At 47.2% G+C, this 20,582-nt stretch overlaps 1 protein-coding gene across 1 annotated transcript; it reads right to left on the reverse strand.

The window, feature by feature from the left end:
- Positions 1 to 570: 570 nt before the first annotated feature.
- ECRG4 (ECRG4 augurin precursor) lies at positions 571 to 19,171 on the reverse strand. Its single transcript, XM_004704330.2, has 4 exons — positions 19,071 to 19,171; positions 9,376 to 9,423; positions 4,631 to 4,788; positions 571 to 961 (listed from the first exon to the last, which is right to left on the reverse strand). Exons 1-4 carry the CDS (start codon positions 19,147 to 19,149, stop codon positions 800 to 802), a joined length of 447 nt encoding a protein of 148 aa, XP_004704387.1. The 5' UTR covers positions 19,150 to 19,171; the 3' UTR covers positions 571 to 799.
- Positions 19,172 to 20,582: the final 1,411 nt, after the last annotated feature.

Raw genomic sequence — 20,582 nt, forward strand, 5'->3', positions numbered from 1 at the left:
TAGGTGAAAGTTCACAAATCAGTTCTCCATTCAGATATTGTGTTTTGTGACATTAATTGTATTCCCCTCCATGTGACAGCACCCCTCCCACTTTGTCTCTGAGTCCCCGCTCCCCTTCCGTCCTGCCGCTTGGTTTCAGAGGGCAGTTGTTCTGAGCAGCACACTCCTCGGGGACATTCACAGGCCCTTTATAAGCCTCTGGTTTGGCTGAGAGGTGATCTCCGGGTGTTAGTTCAGGTTCAGGTGTGAAGGGGGTCAAAGGCAGAGTTTTGAAGTTTACATCAATCACCAGGTCTAGTCTTTTTTCATGAATTTGAGTCTTGTTCAATATGTATCTCCCACTGTGAAATAGACAGGACTTCCTATAGTCACAGCCAGACCAGGTGGTAGTGGTAGCTGGGTACCATCTACTTCTTCTGGTCTCAAGGTAGAACTATCCTTTGCCAAACCCATAGGTGCTCCTGGATGTGCTCCCACCCGCCATGCCACATTTGCATGGGCATCAGAAACATGAAGGCGGTGAAACCTGGTGGCAGCTTAATTTTCACCCAGATGAATTTACAGAGACTGTTTAACAAAACGCCTTTATTCCTGTTTTTAAATGAAATGGAACGTTAGGCGCCTGCACAAAATAGGTACAGGAATTTTTTTTTCATGCTATGCTTAACTCTTCTTCATCACAGAAGACGCTAGAAAAGATCAGCTGAAACAAAGCAAACTAGAAACCAGGCACTCTGAGATGCAGCAGTATATAAAGAAATCCCTCCTGATTTTATGTGCGCTGCGTGGTAAGGAAGGGTTAGTAGTCATCATAGTTGACACTGGCTCCGTGCCTGAAGCTGTAGGGGTCGCGGGGACCAATCGCAGTATCTTCATCATAGTGACGTTGGTAGTAATCACCATAATACTCGTGCCCATTTCGGTTTCTGTTCAGCCAGTAGGCAACATCGTCTTCAAATTTCTGGAGGACGAGAGAATTGATTTAATGATACCTAGCCCCTTAGACCACATCTGACCTAGGGCCTAGCTCGGTGGTGATTTTCTTCCATGCTTAACAGTCATACGAGGAATAACTTTGTTGTGATAGCCCTGTGCCCAGAAGTCAATATTAACCAGCGATAAAGGACTTGGTATAAAGGCTCTTTTCCCCCAACGGCATGCATGCCCATCTCTTTGAAAACGTATCATACTACTTCTAAATCTGGCCCAGATTTTAATTTTGTTTCTCTCTTTTTGGCAAATAAAATGAACAGTTGCCAAAGGCAGTAACAACCTGGCCTGCCTCGTAGGCTCTGCCAACATCTGAATGTAGGGAGACGGCCTTCACCGTTCCGTCCCGTCCCTCTGCCGGGACCACAGCCCATCACACAATCACCTGGTGCCATCCAGTGGGTTTCAGCTCACAGCGACCGCCAGGGGAGAGCAGAACAGAACTGCCTCACCGGGTTTCCAGGGCTGTCCATCTTTACGGAAGCAAATTGCTGTGTGTTTCACCCGCCAGGGCACCTGGTGGGGTCAAACTGCTGACCTTTCCATTAGCAGCTGAGTGCTTAACTGCTGTGACACCAGGGTGCCCACATTGTGCATACAGTAGGTGCTTGGTAACTGTTGGCTAGGGAGCCAATCACTCCACTGTCATGTTACAGCTATGGCAAAGAATAGTTTTGGTCGTCACTTCTATACCTCTACTGGCTAGAGTGTGTGTGTATTCATTTCACAAACATTTATTACATGGACACAGCACAGCAGGCACCATGCTAGGTGCTGGACACACACACACACACACACACACACACACACACACTCCCTGCCATCAAGCCTACTCCAACTCATAGTGAGCCTGCAGGCCAGAGGAGAACTGGCCTTGTTTTTGAGAGTGGGACTCTGGATGGGAGTAGAGAGCCCTGGTCTTTGTCCCTATGCAGCCGGTGGCCCCAGAGCAGAGGTCCTCAAAACAAGACACTCCTTGGATTTAAGAAGCTGCCATGAGAGACAGGGTGGTTGCAGTTCATAAGAAAGGAGAAAGGCCATAGATGAGTAAGTGTAGAATGACATTCAGATTGACAGCTTGGACAACTGTATTGGCTATCCTGTGTTTCTCAAAGCATATGAGGTTTTCTTTAGTGATGGTGAAGGTGCACCATGTATCAAGAACAAGACTCACGTGTTCATGAGATAAGGTGAGAGAGTGAGTGTGAGGGGCAAGAAGGAGGGCAGTGAACTCTCTATGACCCTAGAGAACCAGATAGGGAAGGTTGTGAGGCTGTCAAGAGCACGGTTCAAGTTCCTCATCTGCGGAGCCTGGGCTTGAGCCATGTGAGGAGCCCCACCTCAGCCCCGGGGTCTCTAATGGAAACACTGAGGGCCCTGCCTCCATCCCCACCTTCCTAGTCTCCCATTACAGAAGAAACAAAATGACTGTTTTCTTTTGGTAGCCAGAAAATCGTATTCCTTGGCTTTTGATGGTTAAAAGCTTGTTTCGAGTTTTGGCTAAAATATATCTTTTGACTAATTTTTTTAATGAATCAAAAAATAATGCAGCGTTCTCAGTATGTAGGAGTGGATTACATATTAAAGAGGATTAAAAAAAAAAGGATTACACCATCCCACTGCTAAAGACAGCCTGTTGTGCAGCGAGTCCTCTGGCCTCGCCCATGCACACGTTGTCACTGTCATCGTATTGCGTAGCCATCTTCATTCTGGTTTTGTCATCAGACAGACATCTGTCCTTGTGACACCCTTGGAACCCATTTTAATGAACCGACTGATAACAGGGACTTGGCAAATGCTAACGAAACTGACAATCAAGGAAATGCAAATCACACCAATTTTACCTTTCAGATCAGTAAATACATATATCAATGAGAATACCAGGTAACACTGAAAGTACTAAAAAAGTTGTATTCCCATACATGAGTTTGACAAGACTTAAGCCATAAAACCTTTAAACATAAAGACTTTTCTCCCCGTAATCCTACTGGCCAGAATACAATTTTAAGTGAGGAGGAATAATACAAGTAATCGTATTTTCCTTGGGATTCTTGTGAATGTAAGGTGTGGAGTTTGGCTATACACATATGTGTGTATCTGTGGGTATGTCTATACACACACATTGTGATAGGTAGGTTTATATATGATATACATGTATACATATACATGTTAGCAAAAGATAAGAAATGAGAAGCAAATGTGATACATCTGCATGATTTAATTTTATGCAGTCACTAAACATGTTTCAAAAGAGGTTTTGTTTTGTTTTTTTACCCACTGCAAGATTTTATATTCCCTATATGCACAACCCCTACTGAAAAATAGTTCCAGCTGCTCCGGTTGGAAGTACTTGCCCTGGAAACACTCACTGAACACCTGGTCGGAGACAGTGCAAGTATGTGTTCTCCCTGCCTCTAAGTCTTACATATGTGAGGGTTTCAAAGAACTCATTAAAAGATCATGGAATTGGCACACAATGTTTTTGAATTCTCCTCATACACCTTTAGTGTATAGCCTAATGAATCATTTATGATTCATACCAACCCTACGTAGGGTCTCCAAGACTGTGAAGGTGATGGGAGCAGCCAGCTTTCTCCCTTGGAACTGGTGGATTTGAACCATTGACCTTGCAGCTAGCAGTCCAACATTTACCCAACATCACCACCTGGCAAGAGCTCAATTCATTCTTGTCAATCATTCTGTAAGGACTCCTGGGTGCAAAAGCTAAGCTTTTAACAGACTTGTCTGACTTTTCCCTGCCATTGTCTTCTCTGTATCTGTACCCCAGGTGGGAGTGCGACTCTAAATCGTCTTTGTCTTTAATCCAGTGAACTTGCCCATTAAACCTATCCATGAACTGAAAATCATCTTTTTGATCAAATACATTGGCAACCCCCCCCAAAAAAAATCTGAGAACAATTTTCTCCTTTAAGAAGTCACTTTGTATCTCTTTCCATTATCTTGATGTCTTTAAATTGATCTGTGGTAGCTGACCTTTTCTTAGGTAAAACTGAAACTGTTTTAGGGCATTGTGAGTTATTTTTTTTTAATTGGGGGCTCATACAACTCATCACAATCCATACATACATCAATTGTGTAAAGCACATTTGTACATTTGTTACCCTCATTATTCTTTTCATTGTGAGTTATTTTGAGGGCACCTCGGCCAACTCATACAGATCATTTGTAGGGTTCCCAGGAAAAACAGATTCTTCACGAATCTAAAGCCGCACCAAGCAGCAAGCACACACAAACAGATGCCAAGTCGATCCTGACTCATAGCGACCCTATGCTTCACAGTAGGACTGTGTTTTCGTTGGTTACTTGTTCAGAGGTAAGAAGCCCAGAGTGGACTCAACGGTTACTCTTTCCGTTAGCAGCTGAGCACGAGAGCCACTCGTGCCGCCAGGGACTCCGGAGTCAACCGAAGCCTTGGGAGCCTTGCCTTGCAGGCCTGTCCTCACTGCAGGACTTTGATCTGGGTTTAGTGTGGTGGAGGACATTCAGCAGATGGCACTTGGGTGTACAAGGGGGGAACGAATGTGTTCAGAGTGAATAATGCAGCCTATATTTCCCCAAGCCGTCCCTCTGCCCTCCGTTGCCCCACACCAGAAGACCTGCTCCGGGAAGGGCCACCTACTGCTTCATCGAAGCCCATGTAGAGGAACTGCTGGTACCACTGCTGCACCTCCGGCCGAGTCCGGTCCCACAGCTGCCGTCTCTGGCGTTTCGGGCTGCCCAAGAACGCCTTGGCTTTGTTCTCATCAACAGCCACGTCAGTCGTTGGTGGAACGGATTCTGAAATGATCAATTCCCGCCCCCAAAAGACAGAGAATTATTGTGTCTTACTAGGGTGAGTCACTGTTAGAGAGACTGTTCCCATGCTGTGATACCCAATTCTGACTCCTGATTTTGCTCTTAGCCTGGTATGCATCAAATACAGCCTCCAGCCTGCACTTCCCCACGCTTCTTGTTACGTGAGCTCTCCAATCGGTGCAGAGGCTAATACTCAACTTCTAGGGCTCGGGACAGGAACAAAATGCAGGTTATCTGCAGCCTACTCACCATGTCCAGACCCCATGTAAGGGGTAGTGGCTTACCAGGTACCTACACATTGATTCCACCAGAGGTGACCAACGTGGGGCTAAATAGAACTGAACTCCAGAGGGTTTACAAGGCTGTGAACTTTCAGAAGCAGAAACCAAACCATTCTTCAAGATGTCTCTGGGCCAGCTTCTAACATTTAATTTAGCAATCAAACGCTGAGCCACCCAGAAATTTCTGAGTCATAGCTTTTCCCACAGGTAACAGAACTGAGTGTCTAGTGCCACACACATGAGGGGGCACCCCAAAATACAGAGAAAAAGTTCCACTGGGTGGAACTTTCATAGTACAAAGTTTTCCCACCAGGTGAGCATCAAGGAACTCGCTCTGAGTTAGTGCAACTTGTGACATCTCCTGGTAAGGTTTCTTGGTCACAGTTTTGCTCGAACCTCATTTTTTGTGATGGCCAATTTAAGAGAATAGTGTGTGGCTATGAAATTCTGTTTCTAGCACGGGAAAAATGCTGCAGAAATTGTTGTGATGTTGAACACAGCTTACAGCGATAGTGCTTGTCCTTGTAAAAACTCAAGTGTACGAGTGGTTTTCTTGTTTCAGAAAAGGTGAAATGTCAATTGATGACAAACCTCGTTCTGGATATCCATCAACTTCCCAAACAGATTAAAATGTCAATTTATACTGCATTTGGAGTTCTTTCCACCAGGTCAGACTATTAATTAAGCTTTCTATTCAGAGGTTCTAAAAAAATTATGTAACTGTGCAAAAAAAAAAAAGCCCGATTTGTGGCAGATAGGGGACTGGTTTTGTCACCACGACAATGCACCTGTTCACACAGCCATCGCAGTGTGCCATTTTTTAGCAAAAACCAGAATACCTCTTTTGCCCCATATACCTGACTCACCTGACCTCACTCCCTGCAACTTCTTTTTGCTTCCACATTGAAAAAGGACATAAAAGGACAGCAATTTAGCGACAGAAGAGGTGAAGGGGGGAAAAAAAGAGAGAGAGAGAGGTGCTATCCGTCATCCAAACAGATGAGTTTGAAAAATGTTTCCAAGAATTGAACCACAGATATGACAAATGTAGTAAGTATAACGGACAGTATTTTGAAGATGATAAAGGTGTTTTGTAAACAAAAAAATTTTTATTGCATAGTATTGGAAAAAAACCTTTTTTTGGGGGGGTACCCCCTCATATATACAGGCCTATGCTCATAATAGATGAGAGTAAGTAAAAAACATTGCTACAAAATCATAGCCACCTTTATTAACCAAAAATGACAAAATGAGAAGCCACAGTTTCTTAGCTTATCCTCCATCTCAGACTACACGTCTAAAGGCGGTGTTTACATCTCTCTAGCCCTTCCCCAGAGAATTCTGCATTCTACACTTCATGCCATGCTTCGGCCCCTGGAGGGACTCCAGTGCCTCCCTATTCAATATTCTGAGTCAGAGGGACAAAAAGATGTCTTAAGGAGCAAGCTCAAAGCTGTAAGGTGGGTGGGGTAAGGTTTCCCAATGAAATTCTCCTCGTACAGCCCTGCCGGCCTCAAGAACAAGTACATGCATTGTGGGGTGGAGAGTGAGTCCTTGGGAGACTTTCCTGGCCTTTTCCTCCCCATTGCCATTGTCAATTGCCTTTCCCCAACAGTTTTATTGCATGTAATTTACATGTCATACAAGTCAATAGTTCAATCATATCAAGGGGCATTGTACAGTCACCACCATATCAATCTCAGAGTGTGCGTGTGCACACACACACACACACACACACACCACCACCACTACCATGTGCAACCACAATTAGTTCTAGTGTTCAAAATAGCTTCATAATAAGGCCCCGTGATCATCATTTGTCTTTTGAGAAAATCTATCAAGGTTACCCCTTTGGGGTCCCCACAAAACAGTCACCATAACCTTCATAGCCGTCCCTCTTGGTCTTGACTTTACCTGGCCCAGTTAAGTTTTCCTCAGAAGCCACTCTCTGGACGACCTTTGTTTGAAGACACCCGAACAAGACTAAGACAAATTACTAAAAGAACGTGTCTGCAGCCACTGTGTTTGATCACAGAAACATGCTTACACATGCTTAAATATATATATATGTTTATTAAAAAAAAAAAACCACAATAGCAGTACTTTTTTACTTACCTTCATACACAAATGAGAGAAGTACGTTTACTTAGAACAGCGGTTTTCAACCTGTGGGTTGAGACCCCTTTGGGGATTGAACTACCCTTTCCCTGGGGTCACCCGATTCATAACAGTAGCAAAATTACAGTTATGAAGCAGCAACGAAAATAATTTCATGGTTGGGGGTTCTCACACATGAGGAACTCTATTGAAGAGTTCTGGCATTAGGAAGGCTGAGAACCACTGACTTAGAAGATAAAGTGAGGGGGAAAAATGGTATGATGGTCCCTGGCAGGGTTGAGGGTAGACTCGGCCGAGTGACAAGTCCAAGTTGTCATGTTGCTTTGCTAGGACACACAGTGTCACCCTAGTGTCTCTGGGCCTTATAGTCTGATCACTGATACTTTGCAGAAGGCTTGAATGGTACTACCTCTGCCCACCCCCCACCCCCCCCAGCTCTGCCCTTGCTATGGGAACCTTGGTCCTCTCCCTCCTGTGTCAGCATTATTACAAAGAACAAAGTTATGTCAGGAAAGTGCCTGATGCACTTGTTGATGACATGGAAAAGTGACAATGTTTTGTGCACAGTGAGTGCTCACTGTATAATATTCTTGGCTTGACTGGGGTCATCCTGATGACCTCGAATGTCTGTTCTCTGATTGACCTCCAACCAGCTGGACCCCTGAGAACGCCCTGTCACCTCAGCATTCGTGGAGTTGATGGCAGGGAGGCCGGGTCTACCAGGACCTCTGTGCGTGCTGACAATGCTGGGGAAGATGGTGGAGGCTCTGTAATGGGAGGAGGAGCTCCCTGAGACCCTGCCCCTGAGAGAGGCCATATGCTCTTTAGGGACCTGTCAGGAGCTGACTTGGAAGGGGGAGAGTGAACTTCCGGGGCGCCTTTGTCAGTGGCCTTACAGTTGACTTTGGCTCATAGCATTTAGTCCCGTCTGTCTGAGCAGAACTGAACGAAGACCCATCTCAATGACTGATCTCCCCTAGGAGTTGATCACCAGGCCTTTCTTCCAAGGACCCTCAGGGTGGGCTTGAACGTCCAACTTCTGAGCTGGCACCCTGGCGTGTGAACTGTTTGCACCACAAGGGCTCAGCCGACACGCGGGCCGAATGAAGAAGGAGGAAAATAAATAAGTGACTTCAAGTGTTCACATCAGCTATGTCGGCAAAATTCAGGTAACGTCTTAATTTCATGGCTGAAGATGGACATTCACGGAGGGAAAACAGCGCTCGCAACCACACAATAGATTTAATTGATCCAGTAAATCTACCTGATTCGACCTGGCTTCGAGCCCATGTTTTGTGGCTGCCAGCCTGCGCTGCCAACCCCATTTAGCTTAGAAGCATTTTGCGCAATGGGGGCAGGGGGCAGGGGGGTAGTGACAAAAAGGTTTCTCCGGTTGACCGCCTCACCCTTGTGGGTTCTCCAGCATTGCCATTCCCGGAGTCCCCTGCCAGCTGGGGGTTATGGACTCTAAAAGTGAGGCCCTGAATTGAGAAGTGCACTGCCAAGTGTCTTGTGGCTCTAAAATAAACAGCATCCAATTAACACTGTGGCACTGTTTGTTTAACTTTTGAGTCCAAGGCTTAAAAAGAATCACTTCAAATATTTATGGCCAATAATATTTGTCTAATTAAATGCTATACTACACACCCATAGAATCAGCCCATCTGATCCACTCACTTTTTTTTCTTTACTTTCACTGGGGGCTTTTACATCTCTCTTTTTTTTAAATCATTTTACCGGGGGCTCATACCACTCTTATCAAAAGCCATCCACCTATCCATTGTGTCAAGCACATTTGTACATTTGCTGCCATCATCATTCTCAAAACATTTTCTTTTTACTTGAGCCCTTGTTATCAGCTCCTCATTTTCCCCTCCCCTGCTACACCCCCTCCCTCATAACTTATAAATTATAAACTTATAAAACCCTTGATAACTTAGAAATTATTATTTTGTCATGTCTTACACTGTCCGACATCTCCCTTCTCCCACTTTTCTGTTGTCCGTCCCCCAGGAAGGGGGTTATATGTAGATCCTTATCATCGATTCCCACTTTCCACCTTTCAAGGAGTAAGCCCATTTAATGTTCCAAGCTAAGACTCCAGTGAGTGACCCGCCAAGGCCACTGGGTTAGAACCCGGTCAAGAATGCACGCGAGGGGGCACATTTACCTTTCCGCCTTTGCAGCATCAGCTGAAGCTTGTTTCCACGTATGCCACCTGAGGAATGAAGACAGAAGTCTGTTTCTGAGTTGTGCTGAAGCTGTTCGTTTCTCAAATGCATGCGTCAAGAGTGGGGAGAAAGCACTTCATGCCCTCTCCCGTAAGTTGGCAGTTTGGCCATCCAGCAAAGATCATGTTAGGAAGCTTGGCTTTTCTTACGCAGGGCCCAGCGATGAAGCCACAGTGGACACGGGGATGCTTGCCCACTGTTCTTCCCTTACCCCATAGCCATGCCCTATGGAAAGCTGTTGCTCCTACACTGGCCTTGCCCTTGATGATCTAGCCAAGGTGAAAATGTGTGGAATACCAGCCCCCACAATCAAGTGGGCCCAGGGGCAGTTGTGTAATTGAGCGGTAAAATAAAAGAGACATCAGACAAGATACAGCATGCAAGTGCTCACCTTCACAGTCATGATTTCATGAGCCAGGTCCATGCAGAGAGAGAAAGTATATTTCCAACCAAGGCTTATATACACTCAGAGAGCATGCAAGGCCCCCTAAATAGAGGTAACCACATATGTAACAAAGTGGGCTGTACCCTAACCCTAAAGGCCCCTGAGTATATTGGAGGAGTAACCTAACACCCATGCTCGGGCAGGTAGTGGGGAGTGGCTGTCCTCAGAGGTAGAGAGCTATAGCACATGTCTGCTCCTACAGATAAAGCTGCCGGCTACATAGTAATCAGCCATGTGCTTGTTAAGAGGTAACTTTAAGGTAGTGCTATTATGGGAGGATACAGTGGAAGATATTGTGCCAACCTCGCTGATAAACACATGTGGGATTAATTGAGGGGTGGCGAGATAAATGGCTTGGTGAGCCTCGCCTTTCTAGTTCTCTGGTCTCTTGCTCTCTGATGGCCAGACCAATGTGAGGCTGCCTTAGCTAGTTCTCTGCCTCAGTTTGCGAGGCTCACTTCCTGCGAGACGTCCCTGTGAAGAAGCCACGTTCTTACCCTGATGCAGCCCTGGGAACTGGAGGAGCCACATGGAGACCCCTGCCAGCACTGAGATGATTATAACGCCACTGGATCCAAAGACTTTCTACCCACTGGCCCGTGATCCTGCTGCACTCGGCATCATTGTGTATGTTTTTTGAGTTGGAGGAGGACTTTGTAGATCAGTTTTGGACATAGGGGCTAAGTCGGACTTATGGGCTTGGACTGGACAGGGTTGGGATGCTTTATGAATGTACACTTACCCTTTATATAAAACTCTCTCGTATACATATATGAGTTTCTGTGGATTTGTTTCCCGAGTTTACCCAGACTAACACAGGAACAATATTAATTATGAGAATGTGATTGGGACTCACCTCCAGCTCACAAGGATGAAGACCTCCCTCCACTCCAGAAACCCAGCCTGCCAGGCTTCTTACTATATGAGACTAAAGGATTCATCCATATACACTGTCTTACTGGTCTCTGCTCCCCACAAAAATGTACCATTGCCTTCATAGAGACAGGTCTGCAGTATCTAATGCTTGCCACATTACTCACTGTGCAGAGACAATGGAAACCATAGGCTGCCTGTGGCTAATCCTGCTGACCATGACCCCCGCAGGCTAACTTACTTTTACTCACTGCCATCGAGTTGATTCCGACTCATAATGGCCCTATAGGACGGGGTAGACTGACCCTGTGGGTCTCTGAGGCTGGGACTTTTTATGGGAGTGGAAAGCCTTGTCTCTCTGCCTCGCAGCCCCTGGTGCTTTCAAACTGCTGACCGTGCTGTGGTGAACAGCCCAGACGTAACCCACCAGGGAAACGGACCTGGTTCTCCCTTATGCCTTGTAAGAAGGCCACCATCTGCCCTGTGAATGCCCCATCCAACTTTCACTGCTCATGGTTTCGTGGGTCTAATTAGGCTGTGGCTGTTTCGTAAGTCTAATGTTGGCTTCTGTGGGGTTGACCCTCGGTACATGGCAACCCTGTGTACCATTGGACAGGACCATTATGATCTATGGAGTTTCCGTGCTAAGTTTTTAGAAGTAGAGTGCCAGCCCTTTCTTCCAAGTCTATCTTAGTGTGGACGCTCCACTGAGGCCCACTCAACATCAGAGCAACCTGCAAGCCCCCTCTGAGAAACCAGTGGGAGTGCACTGGCCAGCAACCAACCCCAGTCTCCCACATGCTCACTGCCATCGAGTCGATTTCTCCTCATAGCCACTTTATCAAACCAAGCTCTTTGCCATTGAGGCAACTCTAATTCATAGCAATCCTATAGGACAGAGTAGAACTGTCCCTGTGGGTTTCTGTGACTGCAACTCTTTACAGGAGTAGAAAGCCAAGTCTTTCTCCCTTGGAGCAGCTGGTAGGTTTGAACTACTAACCTGGTGATGAGCAACCCAACACATAACCATTATAGCCAACCTATAGGATGCAGCAAATCAGTCTCTTTGGGTTTCTAAGTCTGTAAATCTTCATGGGAGCAGAAAACCTCATCTTTCTCCCTAGGTGTAGTTGGTGGGTTTGAACTGGTCACCTTACAGTTAGCAGGCCAAAGAGTAATCCACTACACCATGAGGGGGAGAATTCAACCAATGAACCACCACTGGCTCCTGGTGGGTTGAATAGTGTCCTCCAAAATTTCAAGTCCACCCATAGCGCATGAAGTAAGCTCAGTTGGAAATTAGTTAAAGAACTTGAGATGATATTACACGGAAATTGGGATGGGCTCTAAATCCAATGGACGGCATCCTTCTAAGAAGAAAGAGGATACAGACCAGGTGTGTGAAGACAAGAGGAAGGCCGAGGTTGGAGTGTTGCTCTCACAAGCTGAAGACCTGTGTCTACCAGAAGGTGGGAAGAGTCAGGAAAGGACCTTCTCTGGAGCCTCCAGAGGGCGCAGTGTTGGCCCTGCCAACACCTTGAGTTCACCCATCATCTGCAGACCTCTAAAAGCATACGGTTCTATTGCTTTGAGCAGCACAGCGTGGGTGCACGTAAGGCAACCAAACTTTGTTATGTTCAATGTGAGGTGACTCAGTCAAAGGGAAACACAGGCTGACCTGTGTTTACTAATCCACAGTAACCCATTTCTCTTTTTCTGCCACTACAAAGATTCTGCTTCTACAGGATGGCTGCTCGCTCTCCCCACAGGTTCTTGGTACAGGATCAACACCTCTTTAAACTTGCCATCCCTGACAGGGATGGAATAGAGCCAGTGGTTCTCAACCTTCCTAATGCCATGACCCTTGAATACAGTTCCTCATGTAATGGTGAATTATGGCCAACCATAAAATTATTTTCATTGCTACTTCATAATTGTGACTTTGTTACTGTTATGAATCGGGCGACCCCTGTGAAAGGGCTGTTCAACCGCACCAAAAGGGTCTCGACCCACAGGTTGAGAACCGCTGGATAGACAGTAAGCAGGGCAAAAAGCATAGGTTTACTTAGGTTACTTATGACAAGTAAGCTCATGCTTTCCTTGCTTACTGGCTTCTCCGCCCCTGGTTCTGGCAGCCATAGTAAACTAACACACACGGTCAACCAGACATGCACATGCTCCACCACTGGGGTGGGCATTTAGCCTGGGTGTCTAGATAAGTAGAAGGGGGCCTGGTGCCCTAGTGGTTGCCCTCTGAAGGCTCTCCTGGGAACAATCCTCGCTTGCTGCTTACTAGGTTCTGGTTGCCACAGGCATTCTTTGGCTTGTGACAGCATAGCCCCAACCGAAAAGTCAGCCGTTCAAAACCACCAGCTGCTCCACACGAGAAAGATGAGACTATCAGCTCCCATAAGAGTTAGAGTTGGAAACCCACAGGGGGGGATCTACTCTGTCCTCTGAGGCCACGAGGAGTCAGAAGCGATTGGCTGGCAGAGGGTTGGGCTTGTTTCTTTTCTACTATCCTGAGTCATAGAGATGATTCTGCAGCAACTCCTTGAAGAGGCCATGTGCTGGCAGACACTTGGTGGCAGCAAACAGCAAGCAAGTGGAGAGATCTACAGAAGAAAGGAAATAACACATCCCCACTCCCTAGACCAGTGGTTCTCAACCTTCCTAATGCTGCGACCCTTTAATACAGTTCCTCATGGTGTGGTGACTCACCCATCCCCCAACCATAAAATTATTTTCATTGCTACCTCATCACTGTAATTTTGCTACTATTAGGAATCGGGCGACCTCTGTGAAAGGGCCATTCAACCCCCAAAGGGGTGGTGACCCACAGGTTGAGAACCGCTGTCCTAGAAGTTCAGCCCCACTTTGTAGCTCACTCACCTCACTCCACAATCCAGCATTCCATGTGCCGGTTACTCAGTTCTAACCCTGCTTCTAAGGAAGCCAGTGTTCTTAACAGAAAGTAACACGCCTGGCCTGGATGAATCGCCCCTGTCCACCTAGTGAACTGGTCTGAAGATCTATAGAATTGTTTGCTTCAAGTTTCTACATGAGAAAACACACCTCTGGTTCTTTTATAAGAAGGTATAGAGTTCACCTCATGAAAGGTGAGTCCACAGCCACAAGGAAAACAAGCAAAACGCTGGCATCTTCTGTCCGGATGTAAGGAAATAGAATCTGGGGGCTCCCCAAACCAAACTCACTGCCAGCGAGGCACCTGGGACTCCTGGGGACCCCAGAAACATGGTCAAATGGCCCCTTTGGGTTTCAAAGACTAACTCTCACGGTAACTCCTCTTTCTCCCATGGAACACGTGGTGGTTTTGAACTGCCGACCTTGTAGTTAGCAGCCTAATGTGACCAGGGAAGAAATGCATGGAGATGGCGAGAGACGATTTTCTCGGGCAGAGGGGACTGGGCAGGCTTGTCTGGAAAAGTATTGAAAGCTGTGTCTGCCTCTGCAAAGGTAGTTTTCTGGGCCTAGGCATCTAGTTTCCACCAGAACCTCAGAAAGTTCTGCGATCCAAATGAGATTAAGAATCTCTGCTGAAAGCATTCACTGTGTAGGTCAGGGAGAGAAAACACTTTCTGAGCCCAAGGATCTCAAGCTAGTGGTCCACAGCTGCACTCTGCCTGCAGATGCTTTTTATTAGAGAACCCAGCATGTGCACACAGGCTCAAGGCACTCAGCACACCTCACGGTCCGTACACGGCCACTTCATCAACTTCAGTGAGTCACATGGTCCTCTGGAGGCAGGCATTGGAATCTGCCTGCCCTCTGAGTGCTACCCTCCGCCTTTAGCATCGTCCCTGCCAAGCAAGGAGACTGAGGGTCCCAACTCAGAGCCGGGATAGGTAGCTTGCTAGGACTTCCTCAACCTGCTGAACCTGCAGGCACGGATTTTCTGAGTGGGGTGACCACACTGCTGTTTCTCCCGGCCAGTTCCTGTGGATATCTGCTATCCCGGCTTAGTTCATGATTGGACTTCTTTTACTCTTTTAAGTGTTCCTTCCAGCCTGGATGATATATGGTCCCTCGAGTCTAGGGGCTTTCATGACCCAGCCAGAAGTGACTTGTGCAGGCTCTCTGGGGATGGCGACATCCCTGGGGTGGTCTTCACCTCTTCCAGAGACTGGCTGCACATCTGTGCCATGTGCAGCAGCCCGTTCAAGAGCTCCAGTGGTTTCCATGGTCTCTGAGCCTATTGGTCTGGGTCTACCCATACCAATACCATGCCAATAGTGAACAAGAAATTGCAGTCTTAGGCTATGTTAATCAAAGGGTAGCACCTTGAAGAAGAAAACTCAAGCAAATCGTTGCCCTACTTTTGCTTCCAACACAGCTTTGATCTGACCATCCTTCTACTCTGCTGTGCAGTTCACACAGCAGATCACATTCAGAAGCTCATTGGAAAAAAACTGGACTTGTGGTCGGAAGAGTGTTCAGGGTGGACAGGGTCCAAGCATTGGCTCTATGAGAAAAAATAAAAAGAACTTAGGTGTTTGACCTTGAGAAAAGAAACGTCTGGGAGGAGATCTGAGGAATGAAGAGACCACTCTGTCTTCGATTAGGGCATATACAGTAGGGCAGCCGTCCAAAGATGGAGTACACCAAGAGTTACCGCAGACGGATGGACTTACTGTATTTCCTCGTATATAATGCTCCAAGTTGTGGGGGGCGGGGGGCATGTCTGCCTACATCATAAGCAGCACTCATAAAACCTAACATGACACGCTTGCTATTTGTTATAAAATACGGTCACTAGACGGAGATGAGCATTCACCATGAGAGCATTATTTAATTCTATGAAGGTGGGACCACTCTTAAAGTTTGCTTCCAATTTTAAGGCTCAATGAAAAATAATCTATGAAAACATTTGCCAGAGAAGACAGCTAAGTTCCTTGGCAGTGATATTAGCAGTCGTGAATATCTTAGGATTTGTTGATCTCTAGCACCTCACAGGATAGCACCCACAGAAGGAAATGCCATTCTTCCGTCAGTTTGACTTCTGGACAAGTGCTTAACAATGAATGAGTGGGATGTGGGGCTGTTGAAATACACATCGGTTTTAGGTGTTAGTGAATTAGTGGTGTGGCTGCGATTTTTTGAAGCAAACGTATAACAGAATATTTGTGGGAAAATTCCATTCTCTTTTAATTCCACTTTTCAGTGAACTTTTAAAAGCCCCTTTGCAAATATGTGTGTGTGTGTGTGTGTATAACTATGGCTCTAGAAAGCTAAGCCTCACCAAATATTATGTTGCCACTGTGCCAATTATTGCACCAAACAAAACCAACCTCACGGAGTCAGTGCCGACCCTCTAGGACAGGGTAGAACTGCCCCTGTGGGTTTCTCAGACTGTAACTCTTGGCAGGAAGAGAACGCCTCATTTTTCTCTGGAGGAGCAGCTGATGATGCAGCCCAACACGTAACCACTATACCACCAGTTTTCAGGAGCCGTCAAATACTGCATACTAGACTATGAATATTATTAATCGGTACCAAACTGAAGTTGTTTGAATAGAGGAATAAATAAACCCCCCTGAATTGTGGGTTGTTGGTTTTGGGTTTTTTACTCAATCAGCTGTTCTTTCGAGGGGTGAGTTAAAAAAACAACTCTGCCATCAAATGTATTCTGACTCATAGCGATCCTATATCAAGTGTCTGAGGCTGTAAATCTTTACGGGCCCCAATAGTCTCATCTTTCTTCCATGGAGTGTCTGATGGGTTTGAACCATCGACCGTGCAGTTAGCAGTCCGATGTGATAATAGATATCCGAATATATCAATGCCTAATTTATCTGGTATTCCATCTTCCCAACCGTTTCAGAATTGCAAGATTTGCCTTTGTAGGTGCTCTTAATAAATTGATCAAGAAAGAATGGTGGTCCCCCCCCCACCCATTTATTAAGTGTTTTAGCATAAGACATTTGGGTGAGTCTACATAATCTGCAGATTTTCGTGTTCTGTCATAAGAAGTTACTGTCGTTCAACCTAATGGTGCTAATATTTTCATTAAGACTCATTACTGAATTCTTGATATGAACTGAATAAAACATGTCCTGAACAGGAAGGACTTATGCTCGAAACTCACTGCCATTGAGTTGATTCTGACTCACAGGGACAGGACAGAGCTGTCCCTGTGCGTTTCCTAGACTGTCTCTTTACAAGAGTAGAAAGCCTCCTCTTTCTCCCCAAGCCGCTGCTGGAGGTTTTGAACTGCTGACCTTTCAGATAGCAGCCCAAAATGCTTATTCAGATGTACTACTTAAAATGCGAGTGACAATGAGGGGGAAAGAGGTAAGCCATGTAGTGGGAAATATTGGTTAGTCTTCCTCGTGTAGTTAGAACAGTAGTAATCTCTGTTCCCCTTATTGTTCAAGTGACTAGAGGTTCCCACACCCCACCCCTCCCCACCAACCACCAACTGTGAATTTGGTTTCCAAGACTGTTTTGAATATGCAAAGTACAGAAGCTGAGCAACTACGTTTACTCTCCATTTACACTATACAGTGTCCAGTGTCCACAGGCTTGCAGTGGATAAAACACAAACATGGAAGCAGAAAAGGGCCCTGCTGGTGCAGGACACAGGATCGATGGCTTGACTGTGAGTTTACTTGGGCAAACCATTGAACTCCTTCCAGCACTCCTTAGCAGTAAAATCAGGGTCAAAGAACCTGCCCCAGATTTGTAAGAAGCAAAGGCACTCATGTACACATGAGGCTACTTGTGAATGGCAAAGCATCATACCACATTGTATTTGGGCAGAACATACTATTTCTGATTGCAGTTCTTCAGAGATGGATGGGGGAAGGACTTGTCTGATTCCAGCACTCATTGCTCTTCTACTCCATGTACAAAATGAGCCCTCTCAGAAGCAGGAAGAGGGATCCCATTACAAGCAAGAGCCAGGATTGGAGCAAGTCCTCTAGATCCAAGAACATCCTGGATCCAGAGAACAGTTATACCTTCAGAGTAGCAGCAGCCGAGCCAGGAGCCAGAGCACAGAAGAGAGTGATAGACATCCCAACCCATGGAGCAAGTTAAGATGAGTTGCTTTTGTGCAGGAGCCTGGCTTGTGGAGTAGGATGCCTCTGGGCACTTAATTGGGGAAGCTGGGCTTGCTGACCCACAGAAGTGCAGCTGAGTGCCTTGGGGCTGAGGCTTACTGGAGTGAGGTGCCTCAAGGCACTTAATTCAAGGAGCTGGGTTTGCTGACCCACTCACTAGCTCCACTTCCTGAGCTGAATGCTTTCAGGTTGAGGCTTGGGGGATGGGGGTGGAGTACACCCCTTTGGGCATTTATTAACAGACTTGAAACTTGGTCACATGTCGGAGTGAACAACCACCCTGGGCATTTCTCACTGGCATTTTTAACTTAACTTCGTTAGTAAACCCTTTAAGCATGCGGTTGTCTGCAAGTTTCTGTGCCTTCATTGCACCAATGATGACGGCAATTAGAACTCAGAGAGACGAAGCAGAGAAGTAGAGACTATTAGAAACCAGAGAGGTAAAGCAGACAACATTAGTCAAAACGACACTTATCCAAGTCTGCTCTCTGGCTGTTGACGCACCCCCTCCCTCCTTAACCTCACATCTTCCCTGGCTCAAAGATCTGTCCCTCCCTTTCCTTATAAAGTGACCCTACATTCCCTGGGCTCAGATCACCATCCACCCCCTATTTGCTTCATTTGTGGTACATGCTTAAAATGTGCACTTAAAAGAAAAAAAAGTTAAAAGGAACAGGACCAGAAATTTCCCGCAGATTTACTGAGGTTTCTGAGGTAGAAGAATGTGTCACCCATCTAGGGGGTGAAGACTGGCCCAGCTTTGGCAGGCCTGAAACTTGACCTTGCTGTGAAGTGCAGCTGAAACTCTGTTGCCTAGTAACTGCTGGAAAGGAATGGAGGTAATGATGCCCCCCCACCACCACCACCACCTCCACCCCTACTCCCCTCTGCCCTCGAAGGCACCCGACCTGCTTAAAGTCCTATGGAGGCCCCCTTTGCCCCCTCTTCTGGCTTCAGGAACACACCTTACCCCCTCTTGATCTTGATCGCTGGGCTGTTGATCTTTCCCACCGTTTCTCTGCAGACTCGGGCCCACTCAAGCCCAAGTGCCACTCATTCGCTCATATAAATGCAAACCCTACAAGTCTCCCTAACAACTCTTTCCCGCCACCTCGGCTAAAGATAAGATCTCTGCTGGTGCCGCCTGCATCACTAATTTCCAGTCCCCGGGAACTTGGGCAGCACTACTTTGAATCAAGTCCGAACTTCAGCCAGGACCCCACTCTGAACTCACCTGGGCCCAGGCAGAGCAACAGGAGCAGCACCAGCCCGCTCAGGGCCAGGACGGCCGGCCGCGCGGAGGAGGCGGCCATGACCGCGTGGCTAAGGACGTGCGGAGCAGCAGGAGGATGGCGGGCGCTCGAGCCGTGTTGCGTCCAGACTGGAGGGCTCGCCAGGAAAGAGGGGCCTTATCTACCCCGCGTGCGCGCGCGCGCCGGGCACACGCGGGCAGGCGCAGCTCAATTCGCTCCTTTCATCCCTGCCCAGCCCGCGGCGCCGCGCCAGGGGTCAGCTGGCCAGGCGGCCTGCCCAGCGCATTGGGGCGAGCGCAGTCAAGCCTCTGTGGTGCCCGCGCTCAGCCCAACCCGGGTCCCGGGCCCCAGCCCCCAAGTGGCAGAAAGCCACGGGGACAAGTGGCGTTCCAGCAAACGGGAGGGTCTGTAGGAATCCATGAACAGGGAAAATGCTTTCCAGCCGTGGGGGTGGAGGGATGGGAAGGATGGGCGGAGGAAGGGCTTTAAGAATCCCAACTTTGGTTTCTTTCCTACCCCATTTTCCCATCTGGCTCCAATCTGCTTGCCCTGTCTTGTCCTGCTCTCCTAGAAATTCCCGGTTTATTTCTCTGCCATTTCCCATCTTTCCAGGCCCGGCCTTTGCTCCTTCCTGTCTGTGCTTAGCAAGTCGCCTTTGCGATTCCCTCCCTTCGCAGCGCTACCATTCCAGATGCCTCCGCAGTGCTGCGTGGCCTTTCAGTGCATCCATTTTGAAAGACTTTAGAAAGGCCGTCCCGGAAACCATCCCCCTTCAAATCGCACCGAGGGCAAAGACTTTCAGAAAGCAAGAAAGGGGTGAAGTGCTCGGCCCCCTGTGCTCCGTGGAATCCGTGCGCTTGTCAACGAGGTGGATGCGTGGTCAAATGACTTCGTCGATTCCACCTCCCGGCGACCCTGTGCACGTCGCAGCCCCACTCTATTAAGTAGCAGGAAGGGAAGTCGTTAGAGCCCTGGTGACCTAGTGGTTGCATGTTGGGCTACTAACCGCAAGGTCAGCTGTTCCAAAGGGACCTTGTAATGTAGTGGCGATTGAAGTGTATTAGAAAATGTACCTAGGTTATCTGCAAACACTACGCCCTTTTAGATAGGGAATTCAGCGTCTTCAGGTTTGGGTCTCCCTAGGGCTCCGGGAGCCCATCACCAGAGGACACCCAGTGACAGAGAACTGAACTGTTTCCCGAGATTTTAGGTGTGAAAACAAAAGCCTATTAAAAATGTAAAAAACGCCATCCTGGTATAGAGGACCCAAACCAAACCTACTGGCACGGAGTCCACGCCCCCTCATTGTGACCCTCTAGGTCAGAGTTGAACTGCCCCTGTGGAGTTCCCAGACTGTCAATCTCAAAGGGGTAGAAAGAAAGCCTGATCTTTCTCTCCGGAAACTGCTTGTGGTTTCGAACTGCTGACCTTGTGGTTAGCAGCCCAAAGCATAACCCACTCCACAGAGGACACATAAAAAGGCAGTGATTAAT

This window comes from Echinops telfairi, unplaced genomic scaffold (genome assembly GCF_000313985.2).
Source record: "Echinops telfairi isolate 266 unplaced genomic scaffold, ASM31398v2 ScPeMD7_7467;HRSCAF=8505_1, whole genome shotgun sequence".
Classification (NCBI taxonomy): Eukaryota; Metazoa; Chordata; class Mammalia; order Afrosoricida; family Tenrecidae; genus Echinops; species Echinops telfairi.